The sequence below is a fragment of the Aquarana catesbeiana genome, linkage group LG12 (genome assembly GCF_042186555.1).
Source record: "Aquarana catesbeiana isolate 2022-GZ linkage group LG12, ASM4218655v1, whole genome shotgun sequence".
NCBI lineage: Eukaryota > Metazoa > Chordata > Amphibia > Anura > Ranidae > Aquarana > Aquarana catesbeiana.
In genome coordinates this window covers 184,797,735-184,824,789 of record NC_133335.1, presented here as the reverse complement: position 1 = coordinate 184,824,789, position 27,055 = coordinate 184,797,735, and the positions used below count along the sequence as shown (strand labels likewise).

Sequence of the window (27,055 nt, the reverse complement as noted above, 5' to 3'; positions counted from 1 at the left end):
ATTGTGGGGTATTGCAGAGTACTGCACAGTGTTGCGGGGTATTGCAGAGTATTGCGGGGTATTGCAGAGTACTGCACAGTGTTGCGGGGTATTGCAGAGTATTGCGGGGTATTGTGGGACATTGCAGAGTATTGCACAGTATTCTGGGGCATCGCAGAGTATTGCAGAGTATTGTGGGGCATTGCAGAGCATTAGGGATGGCTGAGCATGGATGGATGGCTGGATGTCACTGAGCAGCGCTGTGGGCACTACACATCCAGCCCACAGCGCTGCGAGAGGGGAATTCTGGGAGGACGTCATAGTACGTCCTCCCAGAGTTAAGCAACCGCCCTGTAGCCGTCATTCGGCTATGGGCCGGTTGTTAAGTGGTTAAACAGCAGCGGTGGTCATTGGTCATTAACCTCGCCTCAGCCTCCTCCCCTCCCCCAATCCAGCCATTTATTAATCTGTTTTTTAGTGTTTACTTACACAAGTTCAGACTCAGAAGTTCTGAACTTGTGTAAGTAAACACTAAAAACAGATTAATAAATCTGAGGCTGAGGCGAGGTTAATGACCAGTGACCACCACTGCTGAAGATCTGAGTCAGAACACTGGCAGTGGCACACACGGGCACTGCAATCTTCTACCTTCGCTTCCTTCCAGATTGAATCCAGCAGCAGCTACTAGAGCCTGCCTGCCAGCCAGCCAGGCAGGCAGCAGCTCCTCAGCTCCTCTCCTCTCCTCACCTCACCTCAGCTCAGCTCAGCTCGGCTCGCTCGCTCGCTCGCTCGCTCCTTGAGGTGACAGCGCGCCGACACAGCTCCCGCCTCCCTGCGCTCCTCTGCGTCCTCCCACCTCACCTCCGGCCGTGTGTGACGTCACGGCGCTGGCAGGGACTACGGCACTCCTCCGTAGGGGAGTAAACTGTAACAGTGTAGTTTGTGCTGAGGGAAGGGAGGATGCAGGAGCACACGAAGGCAATTTGTACAGTGCCGCTGGGGACTGTAAATGCACTGGACTGTTGTATTATTGTACACATTGGCGGGCGGCGGGCGTGGCAGAACGTCACCTGCAGGCTGCGCCCCCCCCCTATAGCAAATGGTAGCGCCCAGGGCACGTTCCCCTTCCGCCCCTGCCTTGTACCGGCCCTGGCCACGGCCTGCTGTAAGTTTATAAAATAACAAACTACTGCTATAAACTAACAAAACAGACCTTAGTTCACAGACTAACTTTACTAGAATACATTAAGCTTGTGTATTATAGGGGTATTTTTATTTAAAAAGTATAATTTCGGCCGGAACACCACTTTAAGCTATCGCTATCTACTGCCATAACCCCGGTATTTAACGTCAAAGTACCGATGTGTAACGTCGGCGGGCGGTCCGGAAGTAGTTAAAGAAGACGAATGGCTAAAGCTTTTTTTTTCTTACATACTTCTTCTCTGGATCACAGAAGTGCAGTTCGTTCGTCAGCCGCTTTCAGCTGATGCCACTCAGCCGGTTCAGGCTCGAGAAAGATCCCAACCATATGGTCGGGATCCACCCAGATGCCTGGTCCGGCACCTGGCTCAGCCTTTCCCGATCCCTCCACAGCCCAGCGCTGGAGGGAAGAGCAGAGCGCCGCTGACTGACAGACTCTGGTTCTCTGCTCATAGCGGACGGGGAGGACTGATCGATCAATGTTGTTCGATCGCTCAGTTCTCACTGCAGATTCATTGGGGGAGTGATGTAGCATTGGATCAATGCTGCAACCTCCTAGGTGAGTATACATTTATTTATTTTTTTAAATCCTGAACTTTTCTTTTAATAAACGCAGGTTCATTTTAAAGGAACCTACAGGCTTTACAGAATGTTAATCTGACCATTTACAGTTGACTTGAGAATGAGGAACCTCCGTTGATGTCTGAAGATTCTCAAAGGAAGAAGCAATTGGCCTGGATGAATTTCAATGGTCAATCACAATTTTCCCCAGAGACAGACCAACATCCTAAGTTCTGCCCCTCCCCTATCTAAAGGCACAAACAATAGTTTGTAATAATGACTTTTTACAATCTATCATGCATTTACAGCCAGCCACCATCTAGTGTCTGTAGACATCTTTACCCTTTAACAATGAGAACAGCAGCCCATTTACTGACACGGAGCATACCCAAGGAAATTTGCTGACGCTGCAGAAATTGTCCAGTCAAACATAAGTAATGCTCAGTCGTTACTCGTCTTTTACTTACATTGAGTATGATAGATCGGAGGTGCTTCTGTACAAATATGTTTGCCATCTCCTGTATGAAAAAGAGAGTACAATTATGTGCGAGTCACATAATGCAGCAAAAAAGGATAACGCAAGAAGAGGAGGAAAGCTAGGAATAACTGAGGAAGAGAATCACTACATAAGGAGGAGCAGTCCAAGTGTGAGAAACAGGAGGAGGACAACAGAAACTCCCAAACTAGGCCCTCCCATGGTACTCACACTAACGGGAAGATCCAAGATATTCTGAGGCTTCTCCTGAGTGCACAATGCACACAAACAGAAGCAAAGATGGGAGTTAATAGCAGACAGAAACCAGCAGGACTCAAGGGGTTAGTCAAACAAGAACAAATACGCAAGGACACAAAGTTACACACCGCGGCCTAATGTAAAGTGAGTTGGATGTGAGGTACACACCTGGCGCTTGTCCTCGGGAGCTTTCAAAAACAGTGCATTGATGAGAGCAATGGCGTAAGTCTGGATTTCCTGATTACAACTGAAAGACAAAGGGAGGAGATTGCAGAATGTATAGTTAGGAAAAGCATGTGAAGATGTTTTCATTTCCAAGCTGCAAAAGAAAGCTGAAACTCTATTGGTTGCTATGGCGATCGCTTTCAGTTACCATATGTGTAAAACCTGAAAACGTGGGGCATCTAAACAGAGTGGACATATGTGCTTGTAGAGTTCTTGTACTCCTCTCCCCCCAGAAGAAGACCTCTATTGTTAATGGTCGAAATGCGTCGGGGTTTACCAGTATGACTATATATACCTATATCATGCTATGTTGTTCATGTACCTGTACGGTTGTATTACCATGATGTATGCACAATGGCCTCACTTCATCACCAATTTCCTTCACTGGCACAGGGTCTCACCCCCTCCCTCCCCCCCATCACCTTTTCAGTCAATATTGGTACTCTTTCACTCCAATCCATCTATTTTCACTTTCTACAGTGATTCCTTGGGGTTCCATGCCCGCCCTGTTTCGCGACCCATGTGGGATGCCCCCTGTAGGCCGTCTGCTACGGCTCTCAGTTGGAGGAGTTTGTTGGATGCTTTGGCACCTCGCCGCCGCATCTTAGCTGGCGGATCTCAATCAGTAAGTTTGCACCCACGTGCTGCAGGTGGTGATATTTCACCCCTAATTATGGTTATAATGATTACTGATCTTTTTTATTAATTCTACCCTAGATCACCACGTGCATGCTCCTGACGAGTGGCGTCTCAGCCACGAAACGCGTAGAGCTATATGATGCCGTGTTTTCATTCAATCACATCTATTTCAAGTCTCCATATAACAATTACCCCAACAGGTCTAGTGAAGCCATAGATCTTGCAGGTTTTACCTTGCATTTACGATTTTTAACATATTTTGAATGTGTGGAACTTTGGAACGTATCAAGGAATTTTATTATGCTCTTAATTGGGAGATTGTTACCCTTTTGCCCTCGATTGTCTACTACCATGTCTACCTCTTTCATCTTCGACATTTATGGTTACAACTCGAGATATTTGTATTATCAGCATGTTATTTTTGTTATCGTGTATTAACATTATATGTATTTTTACATTGTGACATGAATAAAATTCCTTTGTTCCACCTCACTATCCTTTCGCTTCCATGTGTTTCATATAAAGTCCCACCCTCTATGCCCCCCTCTCTCATCACTCATATAGCTCATGTTTTAACATTTTTTCATGCAATTGTATGTGAATACTTTTTCAATAAAAAATTATATATTTTTCCCATTTTTGTCTGCAATAGGCTCATTTGGCTTTTTGAGAGCTAAAGAGCACTTTTATGAATTACCTCAATTGGCGCCAAACTTCAGCACTCGCCATAGGCAAAGCTTTAAAAATTTGCTAGAAATATTGCCCTCGCTCTAACAACACATGTGTGGTTTGAATGCTGTTTACATATGCGGGTGCAGCCTATGCATGCGTTCGCTTCTGCGTTCCAGCAAAAGGGGACGGGGGCGCTTAAAACTTTTTTTTTTTTTATTGTTTAGTTTATTTTTATTTTTTTAACACTTTTCCGTAAATTTTCTTTTTTTTGACCACTTTTATTGCTTTTACAAAGAATGTAAACATCCCTTGTAATAGGAATATGGCATGACAGGTCCTCTTTACAGAGAAATATGGGGTCTACTAGTCCCCAGATCTCTACTCAATGCTGGAAAGCCTGAAGGCTGTAAAAAAAACCCCCAAAAAATGTCAGTGCCGCTAAAACGACGGTAAAGCGCTGCTAAAACTAGCGGCGCTTTACTGCTAATGCACCCCCGCCCCAGTGTGAAAGTAGCCTTAGAGATGGCTGGGGACCAGTAAAAGCAATCAAGCGGCTAAATAGCTGCTATAATGGCTTTTACATGGCAGGGAATTTCCTGCTAAAAAAGATATCTGGATGATGCCTGTAGCTGCAGGCATCATCCAGATATAGCCACTTCAAGTCCCCAACGTCTTATGACGTCAACCCGGAGGAAGTGATTTAGGATGCCGTTGGCTTCCCAGCCGACAGCCTCCTAGCTACCAGTGACAATGCAGTGGGCAAAGCCTTATGGGGAAGCTGAGATATTAGTTCCCCATCAGGTCCACTCTCTCTTGTGATTGACAGCAGGCAGTGGGTGAATGCTATACCCAACAGCAGGCTGTCTATTGGCTAAGAACCCACCCACTGCCTGTTGTCAATCACAAGGGTAGTGGACCTGATGGGGAACTAGGGTCTGTAAATCTCCCTCGGGTAGAAATCTCTATGCTGATTCGCTATCTGACGGGTCCAGCAGCAGGGAGGAAGCACAGTTGCACCGAGGGTCTCAGTGCGTCTTCACACTCGGTATGTGCCCCAAATTCATGTAGCTGTCTACAAACAGGTAGATGAATCTGTCACCTGCACCAACAATTATATTTCGGCACCAAAGATTTTGTCTATTACAACAGGATTTGTTTTAGCAGTCGAAATTTTTGCATGATAGGATTATCAGCACCATATTGGATACAAATAGTTATATGCAATATATTATATCTATTTGGCTAAAGTAGTTTGTTAATTTATTTTTTAACTCTGATCGGAATTTAGAAAAAAAAAAAAGTGGAGCGGAGACTTACACTTGCAGGTGACAAATGAGCTGACCCACTGTGATTTCCTCAGCTATTTTATGGTAGAGAGCCTGGCTGTTTAGCACCATACTTTCTAAGATTGCCAACGACCTCTGGAGAATGGAGACATCCACTGATGGCTGAGACACGTATCCAGCAATCTAAGGAAAACAAAAAGGGTCAGAATAGTTAGTGGCCCCACCTGGTATTATATATAGTCAGATAATTCGGTCTGTTAATTTCTAGCTTACGAGGTCTCTGACAATTTCATAGAGGTCCTGTTACAGACAGTCCCCGGGTTACAAACAAGGCAGGTTCTGTAGGTTTGTTCTTAAAGTGTTACTAAACCCACAACAGTAAAATCAGTCCATCTATGCAGTAAAGCATGTTTATTATACTCACTGTGGAACCTAAGGGGTTAATCCTCTGCATTGTGTAAAAAGGCTGCTTGATCCTGTATGCACAGATCCTCCTCTTCTTGCATTGCCCCCCACAACATGTCCGGATAAGACAGAGTTAGCGGAGTCACTCTGCACATGCTCAGTTTGGTGTGTATTGCTAAAGCTTTTATTTTCTTGGGAGGGTGCATGTGATCAGCACAGGGCCAATCAGCACTGCCCAGACAGAGGGTCAGGGGTCCTGCATCATGATAGGACAGCCAGTGCAATAAGAAAACTCCTCCTACAAGCTTTAACCAGGCACTGACAGAAGTCACAAGACTGCTATATATACTGTTGATAAGAAACGGTGTTTAGCAGTTTATGTTTACTAAAATATTTGCATTTTTATGTTCTGTGTACTGTGGGAGACCAGATATAGTGAAGGCAGGTTCCTGGGTTTAGTAACACTTCAAGTTGAATTTGTATGTAAGTTGGAACAGGTAAATCTTTTAAGTGCAACTCCAGCCAAAAAAATATTTTCACGTTTTGGATAGAATAAGGAAGGGTTAACTGGCCATGTAGTGATGTAGGATTGCTGACAGGTCCACCAGACAGTAGGTGGCAGCATGGGGTGAGCAGCAAGATGGCCAGCGGGTGGTCTCTGGGACCAGCGTGACGTCACACTACCTCCGTTCTCAAGTATGAGTTGTATGTAAGTCGGGTGTTTTAATTTGGGGACTGTCTTTATTGGGATGTCATATCCATGTCATTATACTAGTTCAGTGTACAGCGTTCTTGTGCTTTTTGGAACAAGCAAAAAAAAAGTACATGTTCTGTATTGATATATTTTTATGAAGGATTGGACAGGAAGTAAAAAGCTTTGATATAATAGGCACTTTGATTAGAAAACAATGCTGTTTTTATTATGAATCACTCTTCAGAGGGCATTTGACAGGCAGTGAAAAGGCATTATCTCACTTCCACACCACCTATTTTAAACCCTAAAAACCTGCACCGCACACGAGTGCAGCATGGCCTCATTCGGTTCACTGGGGGGTCAATTTTACCACGCTGCAATGTAAAGCATCACAGCCCCGCCATATGTACACCCTTGTCCTCTGCCTTTGCTGCTTGAGGGGGAGCAGCTGGGGGCGGTAAAAGTGCAGCCTTAACCACTTCCCATCCAGGCCAATTCTGACATTTTTTTCTGACATAAAATTCATCCTTTTTTTGCTAGAAAATTACATAGAACCTACTACAAACATTATATATGTTTTTTTTAGCAAAGACCCTAGAGAATACAATGGCGGTCGTTGCAACTTTTTATCTTGCATGGTATTTGCGCAGCAATTTTCCGAACACATTTTTTTCATGCTTAAAAAAAAAACAAAACATTAAGGTTAGCCCAATTTTCTTGCATAATGTGAAAGATAAAGTTACGCTGAGTAAACAGATACCTAACATGTCACGCTTCAAAATTGCACACGCTCATGGAATGGCGCCATCTTCGGTACTTAAAAATCCCCATACGCTTTAAAATTTTTTACTCTAACGTTCACGGCGATATTTCACATGTGTGGTTTGAACATCGTTTTTGTATGTGGGCGGGACTTAGGTATGCGTTCACTTCTGCGTGCGAGCACACAGGGACAGGGGCGTTTTAAAAATGTATTATTTTTTTTAATTGTTAATTTTACTTTTGTTTTTTTGGTTTGACACTTTTAAAAAAAACAAAAACAAAATCGATCACTTTTATTCCTATTACAACATCCCTTGTAATAGGAGTATGGCACGATGGGTTCTCTTTACAGTGAGATATGGAGTCAATAAGACCCCACATCTCACCTCTAGGCTGAGAAGCCTGAAATAAAAAAAATAAAATAAAACAATCTCGGCTTCCCAGCCGAGGTGGCGCCATTCGTTTGAATGCATAGGCCGGGCGTGACGTCATAACATCGCGCCCGGCCTCCGAACAATCATAGAGACTCCGGCGACCATCTGGTCCGCCAGAAATCTCTATCGTCACCATCCAGGGCCGGCAGATCCTTTGTCCCACTCACTGATGGAAGCGGTGAGTCGGTAGAAGTACCAGAGGGCATCGGGAGGCGTCCCCTCTTGCCACCCGTAAGAACGATCAAGCGGCGGAACAGCCGGCTGAAAAAGCCGATATCTGAATGATGCCTGTAGCTGCAGGCATCATTCAGATATACCCCGGCAAAGTCAAGGACGTCATATGACAAACCTTGGGTGGGAAGTGGTTAAATTGTCAGAGAGAGTCCATAATAAGCAAATTCTCTTGTTCAAGTACTAGTAATGTGAAAGGAAGAATCTGATTGTTATGCAACACAACACATTCACGCTTCCGACACTTTTAGGGGCCTGTGGTAACAGGCTTTGGGCTTGTGTTGATGGCATCAGTTTGAAGTCTGTCTGAGATCCTTTTCAGGTCATTCAGAATTCATCGACAGGTACATTTGACCTGCTGCTGACCACTTTCTGGGTTGTATTTAACCACTTAAGCCCCGGACCATTTGGCTGCCCAAAGACCAGAGCACTTTTTGCGATTCGGCACTGCGTCGTTTTAACTGACAATTGTGCGGTCGTGCGACGTGGCTCCCAAACAAAATTGACGTCCTTTTTTCCCCACAAATAGAGCTTTCTTTTGGCAATGGCATTAGGGAATGCAAAACGCACTGAACAAAAGCCCATCAACTAAGGCCGCAATACACATTGCCCACCATATTCAATAGAGATTGTGCACCACTGACCTGCTTTATGAAGGTGAGTGACACCATGTCCCAGGAGACAATACCATGGTCCATTAACTCCAGGAAGGCTGTCAGTGTGAAAGCCAGCATCTCACTGTAACTGTAAGTAAAGGAGAAAACACTCTAATCACTGTTCTACCATATCAGTAAAACAAATACAAAAGACATTCAATACTATCACCTTCTCCTACTGTGTTTTGCAGAAATTTACAGGAGCTTGATACGAGGACATATTCAACTACGTATACTAGTTCTATATAAAAATATGTTTTTTCAACAAATATATAACTGGATCTAATTGCTTTTATAGATCTGTCTGGCGTTCAGCTTTAATTCATGGTAAAAAAAATGGAAGCACAAACCCTAAAAAAAAAATGTTTTATGTTTGTTAAATTTACCATTGAGAATGTTTTGTTATATCTGTTTGATAAGGCAAAAAAACCCAAAAAACTGTTGATCTGCCAGAAATTTAGAGCTGTTTGGTTGTGTGTATGCAAAAACAAAAAATGTCAATAAAAACTATTAAAAAAAAAAAAAAAAAAAAAGGCTGTTCTGTATCCTGTGCACACTTCCTGTGTTATCACAAGGAGTCTAATTATTCCTCCTAGTTCTCATTCTGGACTACAGAATAATGAGCAGTCCCTTTGTGTCTGTTACATTTACCTTTAAATATGTTTTGTTATATAGGTTTGATAAGAGCAAAAAAAAAAATAACAGTTGATCATGTCAGAAATTCAGAGCTGTTCTGTATCCTGTGCACATTATTGCAACTTGTACAGATACACATATCAATCCCTTTTGCCACCTTATGATCTCCCTTTATTTACCTGGTGCCTTAAAGAGGAACTGCAGTCTGCTCACATAATTTGTAATAAAAACATATTTACCATTTTGAAGCTTCCCTCCAACCAACCTCCAACAGAGGCACGCCTCCAGCTCTGCAGCTCTCATTGGCCCTCTTATGACTCACCCCCACTTCCCTCCCTGGCAAACTTTCAGGTGAGAGAGAGAGAGACACGTGTATGATGTCATAAGCCTAGGCTTTTTACCAGACAAGAAACAGGAAGTGGACTGTATAAGGTATTTACTGGCAGAAAAAAAATGTTTTACTATCCAAAAAAGGTAAAACAACAAGGGCAGAAGATTTAATAGATGGAAAGATGAAAAAATTACTGAAGTTTCACTTTAACTGACTGCCCTCGTTGGGATTGGCCTTTATGATACATTTTTTTGACCTGATGCTGGCTGTTACATAGTTACATAGAAGGTGAGGTTTAAAAAAGACACAAGTCCATCAAGTCCAACCTATGTGTGTGAATATATGTCAGTATTACATTGTATATCCCTGTATGTTGCGGTTGTTCAGGTGCTTATCTAATAGTTTTTTGAAACTATCAATGCTCCCCGCTGAGACCACCGCCTGTGGAAGGGAATTCCACATCCTTGCCACTCTTACAGTAAAGAACCCTCTACGTAGTTTAAGGTTAAACCTCTTTTCTTCTGATTTTAATGAGTGGCCACGTGTCTAGTTAAACTCTCTTCCGCAAAAAGTTTTATCCCTATTGTGGGGTCACCAGTACGGTATTTGTAAATTGAAATCATATTCCCTCTCAAGCGTCTCTTCTCCAGAGAGAACAAGTTCAGCGCTTGCAACCTTTCCTCATAACTAATATCTTCAGACCCTTTATTAGCTTTGTTGCCCTTCTTTGTACTCGCTCCATTTCCAGTACATCCTTCCTAAGGACTGGTGCCCAGAACTGGACAGCATACTCCAGGTGAGGCCGGACCAGAGCCTTGTAGAGCGGGAGAATTATCGTTTTATCTCTGGAGTTGATCCCCCTTTTTAATGCATGCTAATATTCCGTTTGCTTTGTTAGCAGCAGCTTGGCATTGCATGCCATTGCTGACCCTATCATCTACTAGGACCCCCAGGTTCTTTTCCATCCTAGATTCCCCCAGAGGTTCTCCCCCCAGTGTATAGATTGCATTCATATTTTTTCCACCCAAATGCATTATTTTGAATTTTTCTACATTGAACCTCATTTGCCCTGTAGTTGCCCACCCCATTCGTTTGTTCAGATCTTTTTGCAAGATTTCCACATCCTGCGGAGGTTATCGCCCTTAGTTTAGTATCGTCTGCAAATACAGAGATTGAACTGTTTATCCCATCCTCCAGGTTGTTTATGAACAAATTAAATAGGATTGGTCCCAGCACAGAACCCTGGGGGACCCCGCTATCCACCCCTGACCATTCCGAGTACTCCCCATTTATCACCACCCTCTGAACTCGCCCTTGTAGCCAGTTTTCAATCCATGTACTCACCCTATGGTCCATGCCAACGGACCTTATTTTGTACAGTGAATGTTTATGGGGAACTGTGTCAAATGCTTTTGCAAAATCCAGATACACCACGTCCACGGGCCTTCCTTTATCTAGATGGCAACTCACCTCCTCATAGAAGGTAAATAGATTGGTTTGGCAAGAACGATTCTTCATGAATCCATGCTGATTACTGCTAATGATACCGTTCTCATTACTAAAATCATGTATATAGTCCCTTATCATCCCCTCCAAGAGTTTGCATACTATTGATGTTAGGCTAACTGGTCTGTAATTCCCAGGGATGTATTTTGGGCTCTTTTTAAATATTGGTGCTACATTGGCTTTTCTACAATAAGCTGGTATCATTCCAGTCAGTAGACTGTCAGTAAAAATTAGGAACAATGGTCTGGCAATTACTTGACTGAGTTCCCCAAGTACCCTCGGGTGCAAGCCATCTGGTCCCGGTGATTTATTAATGTTAAAGTTTCCCAAGTCTAATTTTAATTCTGTTCTCTGTTAACCATGGAGGTGCTTCCTGTGATGTGTCATGAGGATAAACACTGCAGTTTTGGTTACTGAAGCCCTCCGATTCTCTTGTGAAGACTGAGGAGAAGAATAAATTCAATATCTTAGCCATCTCCCCATTCTTTGTAACCAGATGTCCTTCCTCATTTTTTATGGGGCCAATATGGTCTGTCCTCCCTTTTTTACTGTTTACATACTTAAAGAATTTCTTGCTTTTTTGCTTTCCTCCGCTATGTGTCTTGTGCTCTATCTTTACATTTCTTGTTGCATCCCTTATAAAGTCTGAATGCTGATGATGATCCCTCAACCTTGTATTTTTTGAAGACCGTCCCCTTTGCTTTTATATGCATTTTTACATTGGAGTTAAGCCATCCAGGACTTTTGTTCGCTCTTTTAAATCTATTACCCAATGGGATGCATTGGCTAATGCCCCTATTTAATATGCTCTTAAAGCAAACCCATCTCTCCTCCGTGTTCTTTGTTCCTATGATTATATACCAGTTTATGCCTTCTAGCAAGGTTCGTAGTTTAGGCAAGTTGGCTCTTTTGATATTCAGTGTCTTTGTATTCCCCTTATTTTTCCTATTTGTGTGATTTATACGGAAGCCAATTGACCTGTGGTTGCTGTGAACCCTGATCAGTAGATCCAGTAACGCTTTATTTCTAGTTGGTGTGTCTACAAGACACACCAACTAGAAAGACATATAGGAACTGGCGAGCTTTAAACGAATGCGTGGTTACCTCCACCCAGTCTATGTCTGGATAATTAAAATCCCCCATTATAACACTTCCCATCCTTGCTGCTAATTCAAATTGTGATAGAAGATCCGTCTCCCTCCTTCCTCCCTCAGGTTAGGGGGCCTATAGCATACTCCCAGTATTATTTTTCCCTTAGCTTCATTCCTTTGGAGCTCTACCCATAAGGATTCCACCTCCTCCCTAGCTCCCTTAGTGATGTCATCTCTCACATTCACTTGTACATTATTCTTGATATACAGGCATACCCCTCCCCCTTTTTTACCCTCTCTATCCCTGCGGTAAAGGGTATACCCTTGAATGGTTGCCAGCCAATCACGAGAGCTGTTGAACCAGGTCTCTGAAATTCCGACAAAATCCAAATCCTCCTTGTACAACAGTATCTCTAGTTCACCCATCTTGTCCGCCAGGCTCCTGGCATTGGTGAACATGCCACGTAGTTTAGACTGGTCGCATACTATCCTCTTATTGGGTGTTCCGAGATTACAACTAGAACTTCTTACTATACTTACTTTGGGTTTATGCGCTTTAGTCAACTTACCACTAATGCCCCCAATACTACCCTCTGGAATATGTTCCACGCTGACTATCTCTACCTCTGGGCCCTCCCCCCCATCACCTAGTTTAAAAACCCTTCTAACTTTTTTGCCATCTTTACTCCCAGCTGATCTGCACCCTCCTGTTGGTGGATGTCGTCCCTGGTCTTGCTCCTAGGGTGACATGTAATTCTGCACAACTGCTTATTGTTGTTAATGACTTTCAATGAAATTGGTTATTGCATGTAAAACTAATATGTATTTTTTCAAGCTAGGTCCCTCTCTCATGAAAAGGCCCTGATGAAGCACCTATGCGAAACGCGTCAATCCTTTTTCTTTGATGGCTATGTTATGAAATTGTATGTTGAATTATCCCCACTTTACATTGTTATCATGAGCGTTGTTATACTGGGATTGCTATCGGCATGGTATTTTTACCCTTTTAATTTTTTTTTCACTTAATAAAAGTTTTTGTGATTTTAAAAAGTTGTAGTTCCCCTAGTACCAGTAAAGTCAGTTTTTTACTTTTGGTTTAATGCAAATATTTTACTACATAGTACACTACTGGCAGCGTTTCTTTTATAATGTAATCACAAAGAGTCTAATTAATCCCCCTAGTTCTCATAACGGACTACAGAATAATGAGTATTTATGTTGTAAAGATGAGTGGAAGATTTGGGTAGCATAGCAAAACACAACTAAATGGATCGGACATCATTCAGTTCACAAAAACAGCCACAAAAGGACTTCGTAGCAGACTACATTTCTGACAGATCAATTGGTATTTTTTTGCATTCTCATGGTCCTTGAAGGGGTAAAACATGGGAAAATTGTATAAATTTTAAAGATGTACAGCATATTTTTTTTTTTCCGCTCTAACACATACTTTAAGACACAAAAGCCCCAAAAAGGTTTGGGAAAATGTGGTACTGACTGTGATAGAAGCTTTGTGCCACCTTCAACCAATCGGGTAAGGATAGTGACTCCATCCATATTGATGAATTCGGTTGCAAAAGTAGTGTCTGCTGACAGCTTAGCCAGTTCCTTCATTGCCTCCAGCCTGGAGTCCATACTGGAGCACTGAATCCGCTCCAGTAGCTGTCGTGCTGCGCGGGCCTGTCAAGAAAGTTAAACCATATTTAAAGTGATATTAAAGGTTGCTTTTTATATATATATATATATATATATATATATATATATATATATATAAAATAATAAACATGTCATACTTACCTGCTCAGAGCAATGGTTTTGCACAAAGCAGCCCTGATCCTCTTCTTCTGGGGTCCCCCATTGGCGCTCCTGGCTCCTACTCTTCGTCGGGTGCTCTTAAATGAAGTGGCTTTCTATGGGGGCACTCATGTGGGCTCGCTCCCAAGCTGCCTTGTCTGCCTCCATTGACACAGACCGGGCAGCTCAGCCCGCCCGCTCCTCGTCATATGATTTGATTGACAGCAGCGGTAACAATCTGCCCAGAGAGGAGGGACAGAGCTGGGAGAGCCTCATGCACAGCACTGGATTGTGAATGGGCTCAAATATAAGGAGGGGGGGGAGGGTTCTATTACACAGAAAGTTTTTTTACCTTAATGCATAGAAATGGTAAAAAATCTTTAGGCTGGGTTCACACTGGTGCAATCACAGACATTTCATGTGATTCACATCGCTGTGCATATCACCCGCGATGTCTGTGCAATGCGAATTCAGCCATACAGACTATATGGCTGAAATCTGATCGCATTCGCACCAAAATGGTGCAGGACCCTTTTTTTGGTCCGCACTGGAATCGGATCTCATGGGTGTTCACAACCATGCGATCAAATTCCTGTACCATTTCACAGTTCGCACTGCAACTCGATTTGGGGGTGTCATTAGAGAGGAACTGCAGTCTGCTCACATAATTTGTAATAAAAACATCTTTGCCATTCTGAAGCTTCCTATCCAACTACTTTGCATATTATTTTTTATATACTTTGATTCTGTTCTTGCCAAATATGCTGCAGAAATCTCCCTCCACTGTCTGGCTTCATCCATTTTAACTGTGGGCAGCTGAAGCTGCTGCCTGTTCACTTCCTGGATTTACATAGACACACAGAGGCACACCTCCATCTCTGCAGCTCTCATTGGCCCTCTTATGACTCATCCCCCCTCCCTTCCTGGAAAACTCTCACGAGAGTGATAGAGAGAGCTGTGCATGATGTCATAAGTCTAGGCCAGTGATGGCGAACCTATGACACGTGTGCCACAACTGGCACACCAAGCCCTCTCTGTGGGGACGCCAGGGGAATCCCCCAGCCAGGCAGTCACTTGCACGGAGGAGCCCACTCCCTTCCTTGCATCAGTGCCAGTGGGGGGAGGGGCGGGGTGGCCAGCCAGTCATCTCGTCCCATGTGTGATGTTTAGGGTGTAAAGTTCTTCCTCCACTGTGCTGAAGTGTCTGTGCTGCAGCTCTTATTGCCTCCCCTGGACCCCTACACACCCAGTAAGGCATTCAGGCATTCCTCTCCACCCTACCCAGCTCCCCCTGCTCTAGGACAACTTTGGTTCAGTCTGTCCCTCTGGTGTAGCCTGTGGAACAGCGGAGGGGGAGGGGCAGTGATCAGAGCAGATGATCCATGGCTATGGGAGAGGGGCAGTGGCTGCTAGCTGGCCTCCCAGCGGCGGGGATATCGCTGGATGGTGGGGACTCCTACAATACTCCCCGGGGAGAGCTGAATGATGAGGCCATGGAGAGGTAAGGAGGAGGATGGATCCTCCGATCTACATTTTATGGGGGGGGGGGATGGGGATGTGAGTAGTGCAGGAAGTATGTGTCAGGTAGGTGAGTGTAATGGTCAGGTAGGTGAGTGTAATGGTCAGGTAGGTGAGTGTAATGGTCAGTGCATGTGTCAGGTAGGTGAGTGCATGGGTCGGGTAGGTGAGTGTAATGGTCAGGTAGGTGGGTGTAATGGTCAGAGCATGTGTCAGGTAGGTGAGTGCATGGGTCGGGTAGGTGAGTGTAATGGTCAGGTAGGTGGGTGTAATGGTCAGAGCATGTGTCAGGTAGGTGAGTGCATGGGTCGGGTAGGTGAGTGTAATGGTCAGGTAGGTGGGTGTAATGGTCAGAGCATGTGTCAGGTAGGTGAGTGTAATGGTCAGGTAGGTGAGTGTAATGGTCAGGTAGGTGAGTGTAATGGTCAGTGCATGTGTCAGGTAGGTGAGTGTATGTTGCACAGTGTATTCTGAGCACTCCTGATCCCTGCATTCTGAGTGAATCTGGCAGAATAGTATGTTTTGGTCCCTTAGGGCTCATTCAGAGGGATGATCAGTCCCATCCTCTGTACAGAGCCGCTGGCAGGTTTAATTCTGTGTTGGCACTTTGAAAGAAATAAGTTGGTTTAGTGTTGCGGTTTGGGCACTCGGGCTCAAAAAGATTCGCCATCACTGGCCTAGACTAATGACCAGACAAGAAACAGGAAGTGGGCTGGCAGAAAAAAAAAGTTTTACTATCCAAAGTTAAAACAACAAGGGCAAAAGATTTAATAGATGGAAAGCTGAAAAAATGACTGAAGGTCCACTTTACGTTTACGTATAAAATAGAATACTGCGCTAACAAAAAACTAAACCTACGTGAGCTGCGACTACGAAGTAGTAAACAACACAGTCTGTTGATAATAAGAAAGTCGCGCTAAAAAATGTGAGAAATGGCAAAGAACAAGTGCCTATAGCTTCATAGAGGGATATGAATAAGAGTGATAATCACTGTGCACAGGAGCCACGTCCCGACGACACCGCGATTCGAGTACCCGGAAGTTACGGGTTGTTTTGGAGCCGGCCGGCTTTCTTTGTACGCCTATGTACTACTGACGTTTGTAAGTGTATTTCCTGGTTCTTTTATTCAATAAATGTAAGGTTTTACGCTATGTGGAGCTGTTTATTTCTTTTATGGCGACATATCCAACCATCCTGGTGCGGTCGGTTGAGGGGGTTCCTGCAGACCGGATGACATCCAGTGCCTGTCTCACAGATCCCGGGCTGAGGTTGCAGCCATCCGCCCAGTAAGGTCTCCTATAACTAAGAGCCCAACGTTTTTTGGTAAGAGGCAGCAGTTTTTGATGGTGGAGGTTTACCAACGCACCCTATTCACTGCAGCAAGATTATCAACATTCACTTGTCACCTGGGGATATTCATTTATTTTAATTTTAATTTTTTCTATTTTTTCTGTATTTGAGTTATATATAGTATATGGACTATTACCATTATTGTTCTATGTGTACAAACTAGGGACAATATCTGCGCTTCTAAAGATTTGTTCACATTATATATTGAATAATTTCTATATATTTTTTATTCATGTCTGTTATGGTCTTTTGAGGCATTCATTTGTCACAGTGATTTTTGTTTGACATATTCTGTCATGGTGTTTTGAGGCATCTATCTGCTGCCTGTATCGCGTCACAATACTGTTTCACTTTCTGTAGACATAGGAATAATATTTGTGTCTCATGACTTTCATAATTTTTTTATCACTAAATTAAATTGCACAGTGATTATCACTCTTATTCATATCCCTCTATGAGGCTATAAGCACTTGTTCTTTGCCATTTCTCACATTTTTTAGCGCGACTTTCTTATTATTAACACACTTTACGTTTACACCCGTAGCAGTTCGCAGATGTCAGTGTGAACTGCCTGCTATTCAGGTACAATGCGGGAACCTGCACAGGAATGGCAGGGTTCCCCGCATCGCACCAATGTGAACCCAGCCTTATGCCCCGTACACACGGTCAGACATTGATCGGACATTCCGACAACAAAATCCTAGGATTTTTTCCGACGGATGTTGGCTCAAACTTGTCTTGCATACACACGGTCACACAAAGTTGTCGGAAAATCCGATCGTTCTGAATGCGGTGATGTAAAACACGTATGTCGGGACTATAAACGGGGCAGTAGCCAATAGCTTTCATCTCTTTATTTATTCTGAGCATGCGTGGAACTTTGTGCGTCGGATTTGTGTACACACGATCGGAAATTCCGACAACGGATTTTGTTGTCGGAAAATTTTATAGCCTGCTCTCAAACTTTGTGTGTCGGAAAATCCGATGGAAAATGTGTGATGGAGCCTACACACGGTCGGAATTTTAGACAACAAGGTCCTATCACACATTTTCCGTCGGGCCGTGTGTACGGGGCATTAGGCTTTAGAACCACTTTAACCGCAAAGTCAAAGCAAAGACAAGCTTACAGAGGAATATTAGCCCCAAGCAAGAGAAAAGGTGCTCTATCAACAATGGGAGAGAGGTTTGTGTTACCCAATATCAAGAGTTCAGATCAAAGCTTTTCAAATGTAAGTTTAAAAAATGAAGGTGAAATCTAATCAGTTACTACAAATGAAATGGGAACTTCCTTTTCTACAGATGTAATAGAAGAACTGTGTCTATGTGACTATAGGGAGCAGATTCCAGCTATGGGTTTATTTTCTCCAACACACACCACTGACAATGAATGAAAACAGCCGATTGGTTACTACAGAAATATCGTCTTTCTTGTAATTCTATAGAAATCATATATCGTTATTCATAAATCCACAATGCTGAGAAAGTGTCGGTAAAAAGCACAAAGGTAATGTATTACTTACAGGGGACACAGCCAAACGTAATATGGTACCATTCTTTATGTCACAGCGTGTCTGCAAAAGAAAAAAAAAACACGCATAAACTCATAACGCTATTTATTTATTAATGGCTGCACAGTGGTTGGCTTGCTTACCTGCTCAGTTATGTACAGTTGGGGGCCGTCTGCATAACGGAACGCATAATAATCAGAGTTAGGTAAGGACCACCTAAAACAAAGAAAAAAAAAAAAAAAAGTCCCATTTTTCTCTTCTGTATGATGTCACAGTGAGCAGCAGTCTGACACCGTTAATGGAAGACAAAGCTTAACCCCTTCCCGACCGGCGCTGATGTACGTCGGCAGAATGGCACGGCTGGGCAAATGGACTTACAGGTACGTCCATTTGAATTTCCCACCGTGCCATTGCGTGCGCGCCGCCGGCTGGGAGCTCCGTGAGTCGGGTCGCGAGTCCCGCGGACTCGATCGCCCGCGGGGATACCCGTGATCGCCTCACGGAGAGGACGAACGGGGAGATGCTGATGTAAACAGCATCTCCCCGTTCTGCCTAGTGACAAATGTCACTGATCTCTGCTCCCTGTCATCGGGAGCAGCGATCAGAGTTGTGACACACACAGCCCATCCCCCCTACAGTTAGTAATCATTCCCTAGTACTGACTTAACCCCTCCCCGCCCCCTAGTGGTTAACCCCTTCACTGCCAGTGTCATTTATACAGGAATCAATGCATTTTTATAGCACTGATTGCTGTATAAATGACAATGGTCCCAAAAATGTGTCAAAAATGTCCATGTCCGCCATAATGTCGCAGTCACAATAAAAATCGCGGTTCGCCGCCATTACTAGTAAAAATAAAAATGCCATAAAACTATCCCCTATTTTGTAAATGCTATAACTTTTGCGCAAACCAATCAATAAACGCTTATTGCGATTTTTGATTACCAAAAATATGTAGAAGAATAAGTATCGGCCTAAGCTGAGGAAAAAAATTTTTTTTTAAAATATTTTTGGGGGATATTTATTATAGCAAAATGTAAAAAATAATGCAATTTTTTCAAAATTGTTGGTCTTCTTTTGTTTATAGCGCAAAAAATAAAAATCGCAGAGGTGATCAAATACCACCAAAAGAAAGCTCTATTTGTGGGAAAGAAAGGACATCAATTTTGTTCGGGTGCAACGTCGCACGACCGCGCAATTGTCAGTTAAAGCGACACAGTGCCGAATCGCAAAAAGTGCCCTGGTCAGGAAGGGGGTAAATTCTTCCGGGGCTGAAGTGGTTAAGCGGAGGTTCACTGAAAAAAAAAAAAATATTAAAAGCCAGCAGCTACAAATACTGCAGCTGCTGACTTTTAATAAATGGACACTTACCTGTCCAGGGAGCCCGCGATGTCGGCAGCCGAAGCCGATCCGTCCTTCTGCTCTCGGCTGCTGCCGCTGCCATCCTCGTTAAGGGAATAAGGAAGTGAAGCCATGTGGCTTAACTTCCTGGCTCCCTACTGCGCATGCGCGAGTTGCGCTGCGCGTCCTCTTAGGTCCCTGCTGTGTTCTGGGACCTGTGTGTCTCCCAGAATACATCGGGGGAGGACAGGGTAGGCGCCGGAAGTGGCATAGATCACCGCAAGCGCCGCGGTGATCTATGCCAGGAAGTGGGAGCAAATACCTGTATTAGACAGGTATCTGCTCCCTCCTCCCCCCTGAAAGGTGACAAATGTGACACCGGAGGGGGGGGGGATCCAAAAAGTGGAACTTCCATTTTTGGGTGGAACTCCACTTTATGTAAAGTATTTTTTTTCCTTTACCACTTCTTATAAATTGAGAATGTGTAATACCAATAACTTAAAGCCGTGTTCCAGCCGAAATTTTTTTTTTCTTTAAAAGTCAGCAGCTACAAACACTGTAGCTGCTGACTTTTAATAAGGACACTTACCTGTCCAGGGAGCCCCCGATGCCGCCCCCCGAAGCAGATCCATCCATCGGATCGGGTGCAGGCGCCGCCATTCCAACTAAGGGAGCCTTGCGGCTTCACTGCCGGTTACCAAGTGCGCATGCGCGAGTCGTGTGAAGCTTTGTGAATGACCAGCTTGTCTCCCGGGACACACGCAGGTCCCAGAAGACAACGGGAGGGCTCGCTGCAGAAGAGGATGTGACATCCTGGGCCGCGACCCAGCTGGATTGGAAGTACTCCTAGTAATTCCAAAAAAGGTACTAGAGAAAGAAAAAAAAATTTAAATATCCAAAAACGAGGGGTGGAGAGGTGCTCTTTCATTTAAGACCACCTCTCAAAATTGGGTGGAACTCCGCTTTAATAAAAATAGGATTTTTGTACACCTCAAAAAAAAAAAAAAAAACCCTTCTTGAAGCCCACTGAGGGGACACAGGAATTAACCACTCGAGAAGGTTTACCCCCTTTCATGACCAGGCCATTTTTCAAAATACGGCACTGTGTTACTTTAAAGGGGTTGTAAAGGTAAATGTTTTTTCACCTTAATGCATTGTATGCATTAAGGTGAAAAAACACCCGACGATACCGCTCCCCCCCCCCCGTTTTACCTGACTCCGCGCTTGCCCCCGACATCCTCTTCACCACTCAGCCTGGTCGTTGATTGGCTAGAGTGGATGGATTGAAAGCAGCGCTGCTGTCAATCATATCCAATGACGCGGCGCACCAGGGGGCAGGGCCGAGTGATACAGTGAGCGGCTATGGCCGCCGGCTGTATCACGGGAGCGCACCTGCAAGCACTCAACACCATGCAAGGGAGCTCGCATGAAGGTGTTGAGTCCTTGCGGGGGAGAGCCGAGACAGCCACGAGGGACCCCAGAAGACCAGGTTCGGGGCCACTCTGTGAAAAACGAGCTGCACAGTGGAGGTAAGTATAACATGTTTGTTATTTTAAAAAAAAAATATATATATCTTTAGTGATCCTTTAACTGACAATTGTGCGGTCGTGCAGCGCTGTACTGAAATAAAATGTATGTCCCTTTTTCCCACAAATAGAGCTTTCTTTTGGCGGCATTTGATCACCACTGCGTTTATTTTTTGCGCTATAAACAAAAGAAGCTCGACGATTTTGAAAAAAAACAAACAAATAAGATGGACTCGGGAGCGTGCCAGCAAGGTAACCCCCTTGGGAGATCGCTTCTCCTAGGGGGTTATCTGATGTGGAGAGGAGCCGCCGGGGGACCCCAGAAGACGAGGTTCGGGGGCCACTCTGTGCAAACGAGAGAACGAGCTGCACAGTGGAAGCAAGTATGATATGTTTGTTATTCAAAAAAAAAAAAAAAGGAACTTTATCACTTTAATTACTAAACTCCAGTTCCGCTTTCATTTAGAAGTGTGCATTTTCCCTTTAAATATAAAACAATACTGAGATGTCTAAAGAAACAGCTTAAAATTCTTACATGATCCCATTAGTAGACTTACCCATCGCACACCTCCTTGATGATCGACGCTAGCGGCCGTTTCTGTAAAAAAAAGTTTGAATGTGAGATAAGATTAAAATACAGTAATACAGAAGAAAAGACTTCAAGAAGACCTGACAATTATTTCATGCTCGTTTTTCCTGTGTGGTATACAATTGTATGTGGTTTTGAATAATTTATATTCATTTATTTGTTGTCTATCAAGCAGTCTTAGGGAAGAATGAAAAGTCAGCGATTCTATAATCACCAGCTAGCGCTATATAAGAATTCTGCAACTGAGACACAGGCTGCATTTGTACCTCTGTAGTATACAGTGAGGGAAAAAAGTATTTGAACCCCTGCTGATTTTGTACGTTTGCCTACTGAAAAGAAATGATCAGTCTATAAATTTTAATGGTAGGTTTATTTTAACAGTGAGAGAGTGAGAATAAAAACAGAAATATCCAGAAAAATACATTTCAAAAAAATGTATAAATTGATTTGCATTTTAATGGGTGAAATTAGTAATTGATCTATCAATCAGCAAGATTTCTGGCTCCCAGGTGTCTTCTATACAGGTAACGAGCTAAGTTTAGGCACACTCTCTTAGAGCCGGTTCACACGGGGGCGACTTGGGATCCGACTTCAAGTCGCCCCAGGTCGCGTGACATGAGAAAATCAATGTTAGTGAATGAGAGCTGTCTTAATGCACACTACTGCAGTCGCTCCGACTTCAGAAAAGGTTCCTGTACCACTTCAATCCGACTTCTAGGTGACTTGTACCCATTGATTTCAGTGGAAGTCGCCTCCAAGTCGGATCCCCGTTCATAGTGAGGCAACTTTACAGGAAGCAGAAAGGAATTTACCCAGGTACTCCCCACTAAACAGGCATGTCACAAGAGCTGATAAGCTCTGATTGGCCACTGGCAAACTCCCCTGTCCTGGAGGCGACTTCACATCGCGTTGTAAGTCGCCCCAAGTCGCGCTGTGGTTCACGCTCAAGTCGTGTCCAAGTCGCCTCGCAAAGTCGCGCTGTAAGTTGTTCCGCCCCTGTGTGAACCGGCTCTCAAAGAATGTGCTCCTAATCTCAGCTTGTTACCTGTATAAAAGACACCTGTCCACAGAAGCAATCAGATTCCAATCTCTCCACCATGGGCAAGACCAAAGAGCTGTCCAAAGATGTCAGGGATAAGATTGCAGACCTACATAAGGCTGGAATGGGCTACAAGACCATCGCCAAGCAGCTTGGTGAGAGGGTGACAACAGTTGGTGCAATTATTTGCAAATGGAAGAAATACAAACTAACGGTTAATCTCCCTTGGTCTGGGGCTCCATGCAAGATATCACCTCATGGCGTTTCAATGATCATGAGAATGGTGAGGAATCGTCCCAGAACATGGGCAGCTGGGACCATAGTCACCAAGAAAAGAATTGGTAACACACTACGCCATGAAGGGTGGAAATTCTGCAGCGCCAGCAAGGTCCCCCTGCTCAAGAAAGCACATGTACAGACCCATCTGACGTTTTCTCATGAACATCTGAATGATTCAGAGGAGAACTGGGTGAAAGTGTTGTGGTCAGATGAGACCAAAATCAAGCTTTCTGGCATCAACTCAACTTGCTGTGTTTGGAGGAGGATGCTGCCTATGACCCCAAGAACACCATCCCCACCGTCAAACATGGAGGTGGAAACATTATGCTTTGGGGGGTGTTTTTCTGCTACGGGGACAGGACAACTTCACCGCATCACAGGGACGATGGACGGGGCCATGTACCATCAAATCTTGTGTGAAAACCTCCTTCCCTCAATCAGGGCATTGAAAATGGGTCGTAGATGGGTGTTCCAGCATTACAATGACCCAAAACACACAGCCAAGGCAACAAGGGAGTGTCTCAAGAAGAAGCACATTAAGGTCCTGGAGTGGCCTAGCCAGTTTCCAGACCTTAATGCAATAGAAAATATGTGGAGGGAGCTGAAGGTTCGAGATACCAAATGTCAGCCTTGAAACCTTAATGACTTGGAGAGGATCTGCAAAGAGGAGTGGGACAAAATCCCTCCTGAGATGTGTGCAAACCTGGTGGCCAACTACAAGAAACTTCTGACCTCTGTGATTGTCAACAAGGGTTTTGCCACCAAGATCTAAGTCATGTTTTTCGAAGGGGTAAAATACTTATTTCACTCATTAACCACCTCAATACTGGGCACTTTCACCCCCTTTCTGCCCAAGCCATTTTTCAGCTTTCAGCGCTGTCACACTTTGAATGACAATTGCGCGGTCATGTTACACTGCACCCTAATGACATTTTTATCATTTTTTACCCACAAATAGAGCTTTCTTTTTGGTGGCATTTGATCACCTCTGTGGTTTTTATTTATTGTGCTATAAACAAAACAAGAGAGACAAGTTTGAAAAAACACAATATTTTTTACTTTTTGCTATAATAAATATCCACATTTTTTTTTTTTTTAAACAAATTTTTTCCTCAGTTTAGGCCGATATATATTCTTCTACGTATTTTTGGTAAAAAAAAAAAAAAAAAATCGCAATAAGCATATACTGATTGGTTTGCGCAAAAGTTATAGCGTCTACAATATAGGGGATAGATTTATAGCATTTTTATTTATTTTTTACTAGTAATGGCGGCAATCTGTGATTTTTATTGTGATTGCGATATTGCGGCGGACATATCGGACACTTTTGACACATTTTTGGGACCATTCACATTTATACAGCGATCCGTGCTATAAAAATGCATTGATTACTGTATAAATGTGACTGGCAGGGAAGGGGTTAACACTAGGGGATGATCGAGGGGTTAATGTGTGTCCTAGGGAGGTGATTCTAACTGTGGGGGGAGGGGACTGACTGGAGGAGGTGACCGATCGGTGTCCCTATGTACCATCGGTCTCCACTCCTCTGACAGGACATGGATCTGTGTGTTTACATACACAGATCAACGGTCCTGCTCTGTTACCCTGCAATCGCGGGTGCCCGGCGGACATCGCGGCCGCCGGGCACGTGCACCAGGTCCCGAGTGACTTAGCGGGCACGCGCCCCCTAGAGGCTCGGGAGGGCGATCACATCATATGACGTCCGCCCAGAACAAGAGCTGCCTCGTCCCTCCGTCATATGACGGTGGGCGGTAGCCTAGTGGTTAAAATGCAAATCAATTTATAACTTTTTTGAGATGCGTTTTTCTGGATATTTTTGTTGTTTTTCTGTTTCTCACTGTTAAAATAAACCTATCATTAAAATTATAGACTGATCATTTTTTTGTAAGTGAGCAAACAAACAAAATGAGCAGGGGATCAAGTACTTTTTGTCCTCACTGTAATTATGTGCGTTACAAAAAATTTTTTGGATCTGGGCAGTTTCCAGCAAAATGCACTTTCCATAGCGATGAATGGCAAAGTCTGTTAAATGCACTGCTTACAAGTATTGTGAATTTTGAAAATTGTAAATGTAAATGTAGGCCTTACAGTCCTCTGAAAGACTGGGAGCTGAGGCTGTGCTAAGCTAACGAATCACTTGCCCAAAATGTAAAAAAAGATTGCAAGAGTTTGGCTGTGGCCTAGAATATATAGGTGTGGAAAATTGTCAGCCACTTGTTCTAGAGGCAATAATGTGGTGGTCAAAGGGGTGCTAATGGGTGCTTCATGGATTGAATCTTAGTCATTCTCTAAGACCGGCCACAGACAGTTTGAATATCGGCCAGTTCGCCCCCTGCTGGGAGAATACAATGGCTCCACGGGAGAGATTCCTCTGTCAACACTATCTGTGTTGATGGGAGAAATAAATGAAATTTGCAAACAATATAAACACTTATACAAAGAGGTCCAGAAATTAATTTCTGTGTAATAAAATGGAATAATACAAGGGAAAAAGAATTGAACATGCTAACTGAAATATATTTAATACTTCGTACAAAATCCTTTGTTGGTAATGACGCCCTCAAGACGCCTCCTGTATGGAGAAACTAGTCGCATGCATTGCTCAGGTGTGATTTTGGCCCATTCTTCCACACAGTCAGTCTTCAAATCTTGAAGGTTCTGTGGGCCTCTTCTATGAACTCTGATCTTTAGTTCTTTCCATAGATTTTCTATTGGATTCAAGTCAGGTGATTGGCTGGTCCATTCTAGCAGCTTTATTTTCTTTCTTTGAAACCAATTCAGTTTCCTTGATTTGTGTTTGGGATCATTGTCTTGCTGAAATGTCCACCCTTGTTTCATCTTCATCATCCTGGTAGATGGCAGCAGATTTTTATCAAGAATGTCTTGGTACATTTTGCCATTGATCCTCCCTTCAATGACATGAAGTTTGCCAGTACCGTATGCTGAAAAAAAGCCTCACGCCATGATGTTCCCACCTCCAAACCTTACTGCTGGTATGGGGGTGTTTTTGGGGTGATGTGCAGTGCCATTTTACCTTAAGAGTTCAATTTTGGTCTCATCTGACCAGACTATATTCTCTCAGTATTTCACAGGCTTGACTAAATGTTGTGCAGCAAAATTTAAACAAGTTTCAACATGCTTTTTCTTCAGCATTGGAGTCTTGTGTGGTGAGCGTGCATACAGGCCATGGCGGTTGAGTGTACCTGCTAATTCCAGGTCTTCCTGAAGCTCTCCACAAGTGGTCCTTGGCTCTCGGACAACTTCTCTGATAATTCTTTTCACTCCTCTGTCAGAAATTTTGTGAGGAGCACTTGGTCGTGGCCAGTTTATTGTGAAATGATGTTCTTTTCACTTCTGGATTATGGCCCCAACAGTGCTCACTGGAACATTCAGAAGTTTAGAAATCCTTCTGTAACCAATGCCACCAGTATGTTTTGCAACAATAAGGTTACAAAGGTCTCGAGAGAGCTCCTTGCTTTTACCCATCATAAGATGTTTCTTGTGTGACACCTTGGTAATGAGACACCTTTTTATAGGCAATCAGTTGAGACTGAACCAGCGAATATTAATTTGTACTGACAAGGGGCAGGATTGCATCTTTCCAAGCCTTTTTGCACCTCCCTTTCTTCGTCTACTTTTTTCCTGTGTCATTCTATTGTATTATACATAAATTAATTTCTTATTTGTTTTGATTTCTTTGTATATATGGATTGCATGTCAATAGCACCAATAGAAATATATTTACCTAGAAAAATGGTAAAGTGTTCAATACCTTTTACCCGCTGTATCGGTGGTTACTCTCCTCACACCAAGCAGTAATCACCCTCCCCATCCCAACTAGTATCTGTCACGCTACCCACCTCCAGCCAGTGGTGGTAACCCACCCCCATCCCATAGTGGTCATGCACACCCCCTGCCCCATCCAGTGATGGTCCCCATCCTTGCCTCCATTCAGTGGTGGTCACCACTCAACCCCCCCCCCCCCCCCCCAACCAGTGCTCACCCATCTCCATCCAGCGGTAGTCACCCCCGTGCCCCTATCCAGTGGT

The 27,055-nt window shown here is 43.7% G+C and overlaps 1 protein-coding gene across 3 annotated transcripts in view; it reads right to left on the bottom strand.

Moving 5' to 3' along the window:
- The window catches only part of ELMO2 (engulfment and cell motility 2), a 155,084-nt gene that overhangs the window by 34,969 nt on the left and 93,060 nt on the right, over positions 1–27,055 (bottom strand). For 2 of the 3 annotated variants that reach the window (XM_073606296.1, XM_073606297.1), the window contains 9 exons: positions 21,636–21,676; positions 18,355–18,427; positions 18,224–18,274; positions 13,540–13,721; positions 8,466–8,565; positions 5,327–5,478; positions 2,642–2,720; positions 2,447–2,482; positions 2,208–2,258 (listed from right to left, as the gene is read on the bottom strand). In XM_073606296.1, the coding sequence (XP_073462397.1) occupies positions 2,208–2,258; positions 2,447–2,482; positions 2,642–2,720; positions 5,327–5,478; positions 8,466–8,565; positions 13,540–13,721; positions 18,224–18,274; positions 18,355–18,427; positions 21,636–21,676 (765 nt within the window). The remainder of the gene's footprint in view (positions 1–2,207; positions 2,259–2,446; positions 2,483–2,641; positions 2,721–5,326; positions 5,479–8,465; positions 8,566–13,539; positions 13,722–18,223; positions 18,275–18,354; positions 18,428–21,635; positions 21,677–27,055) is intronic. The other variant, XM_073606298.1, reaches the window with a different exon arrangement.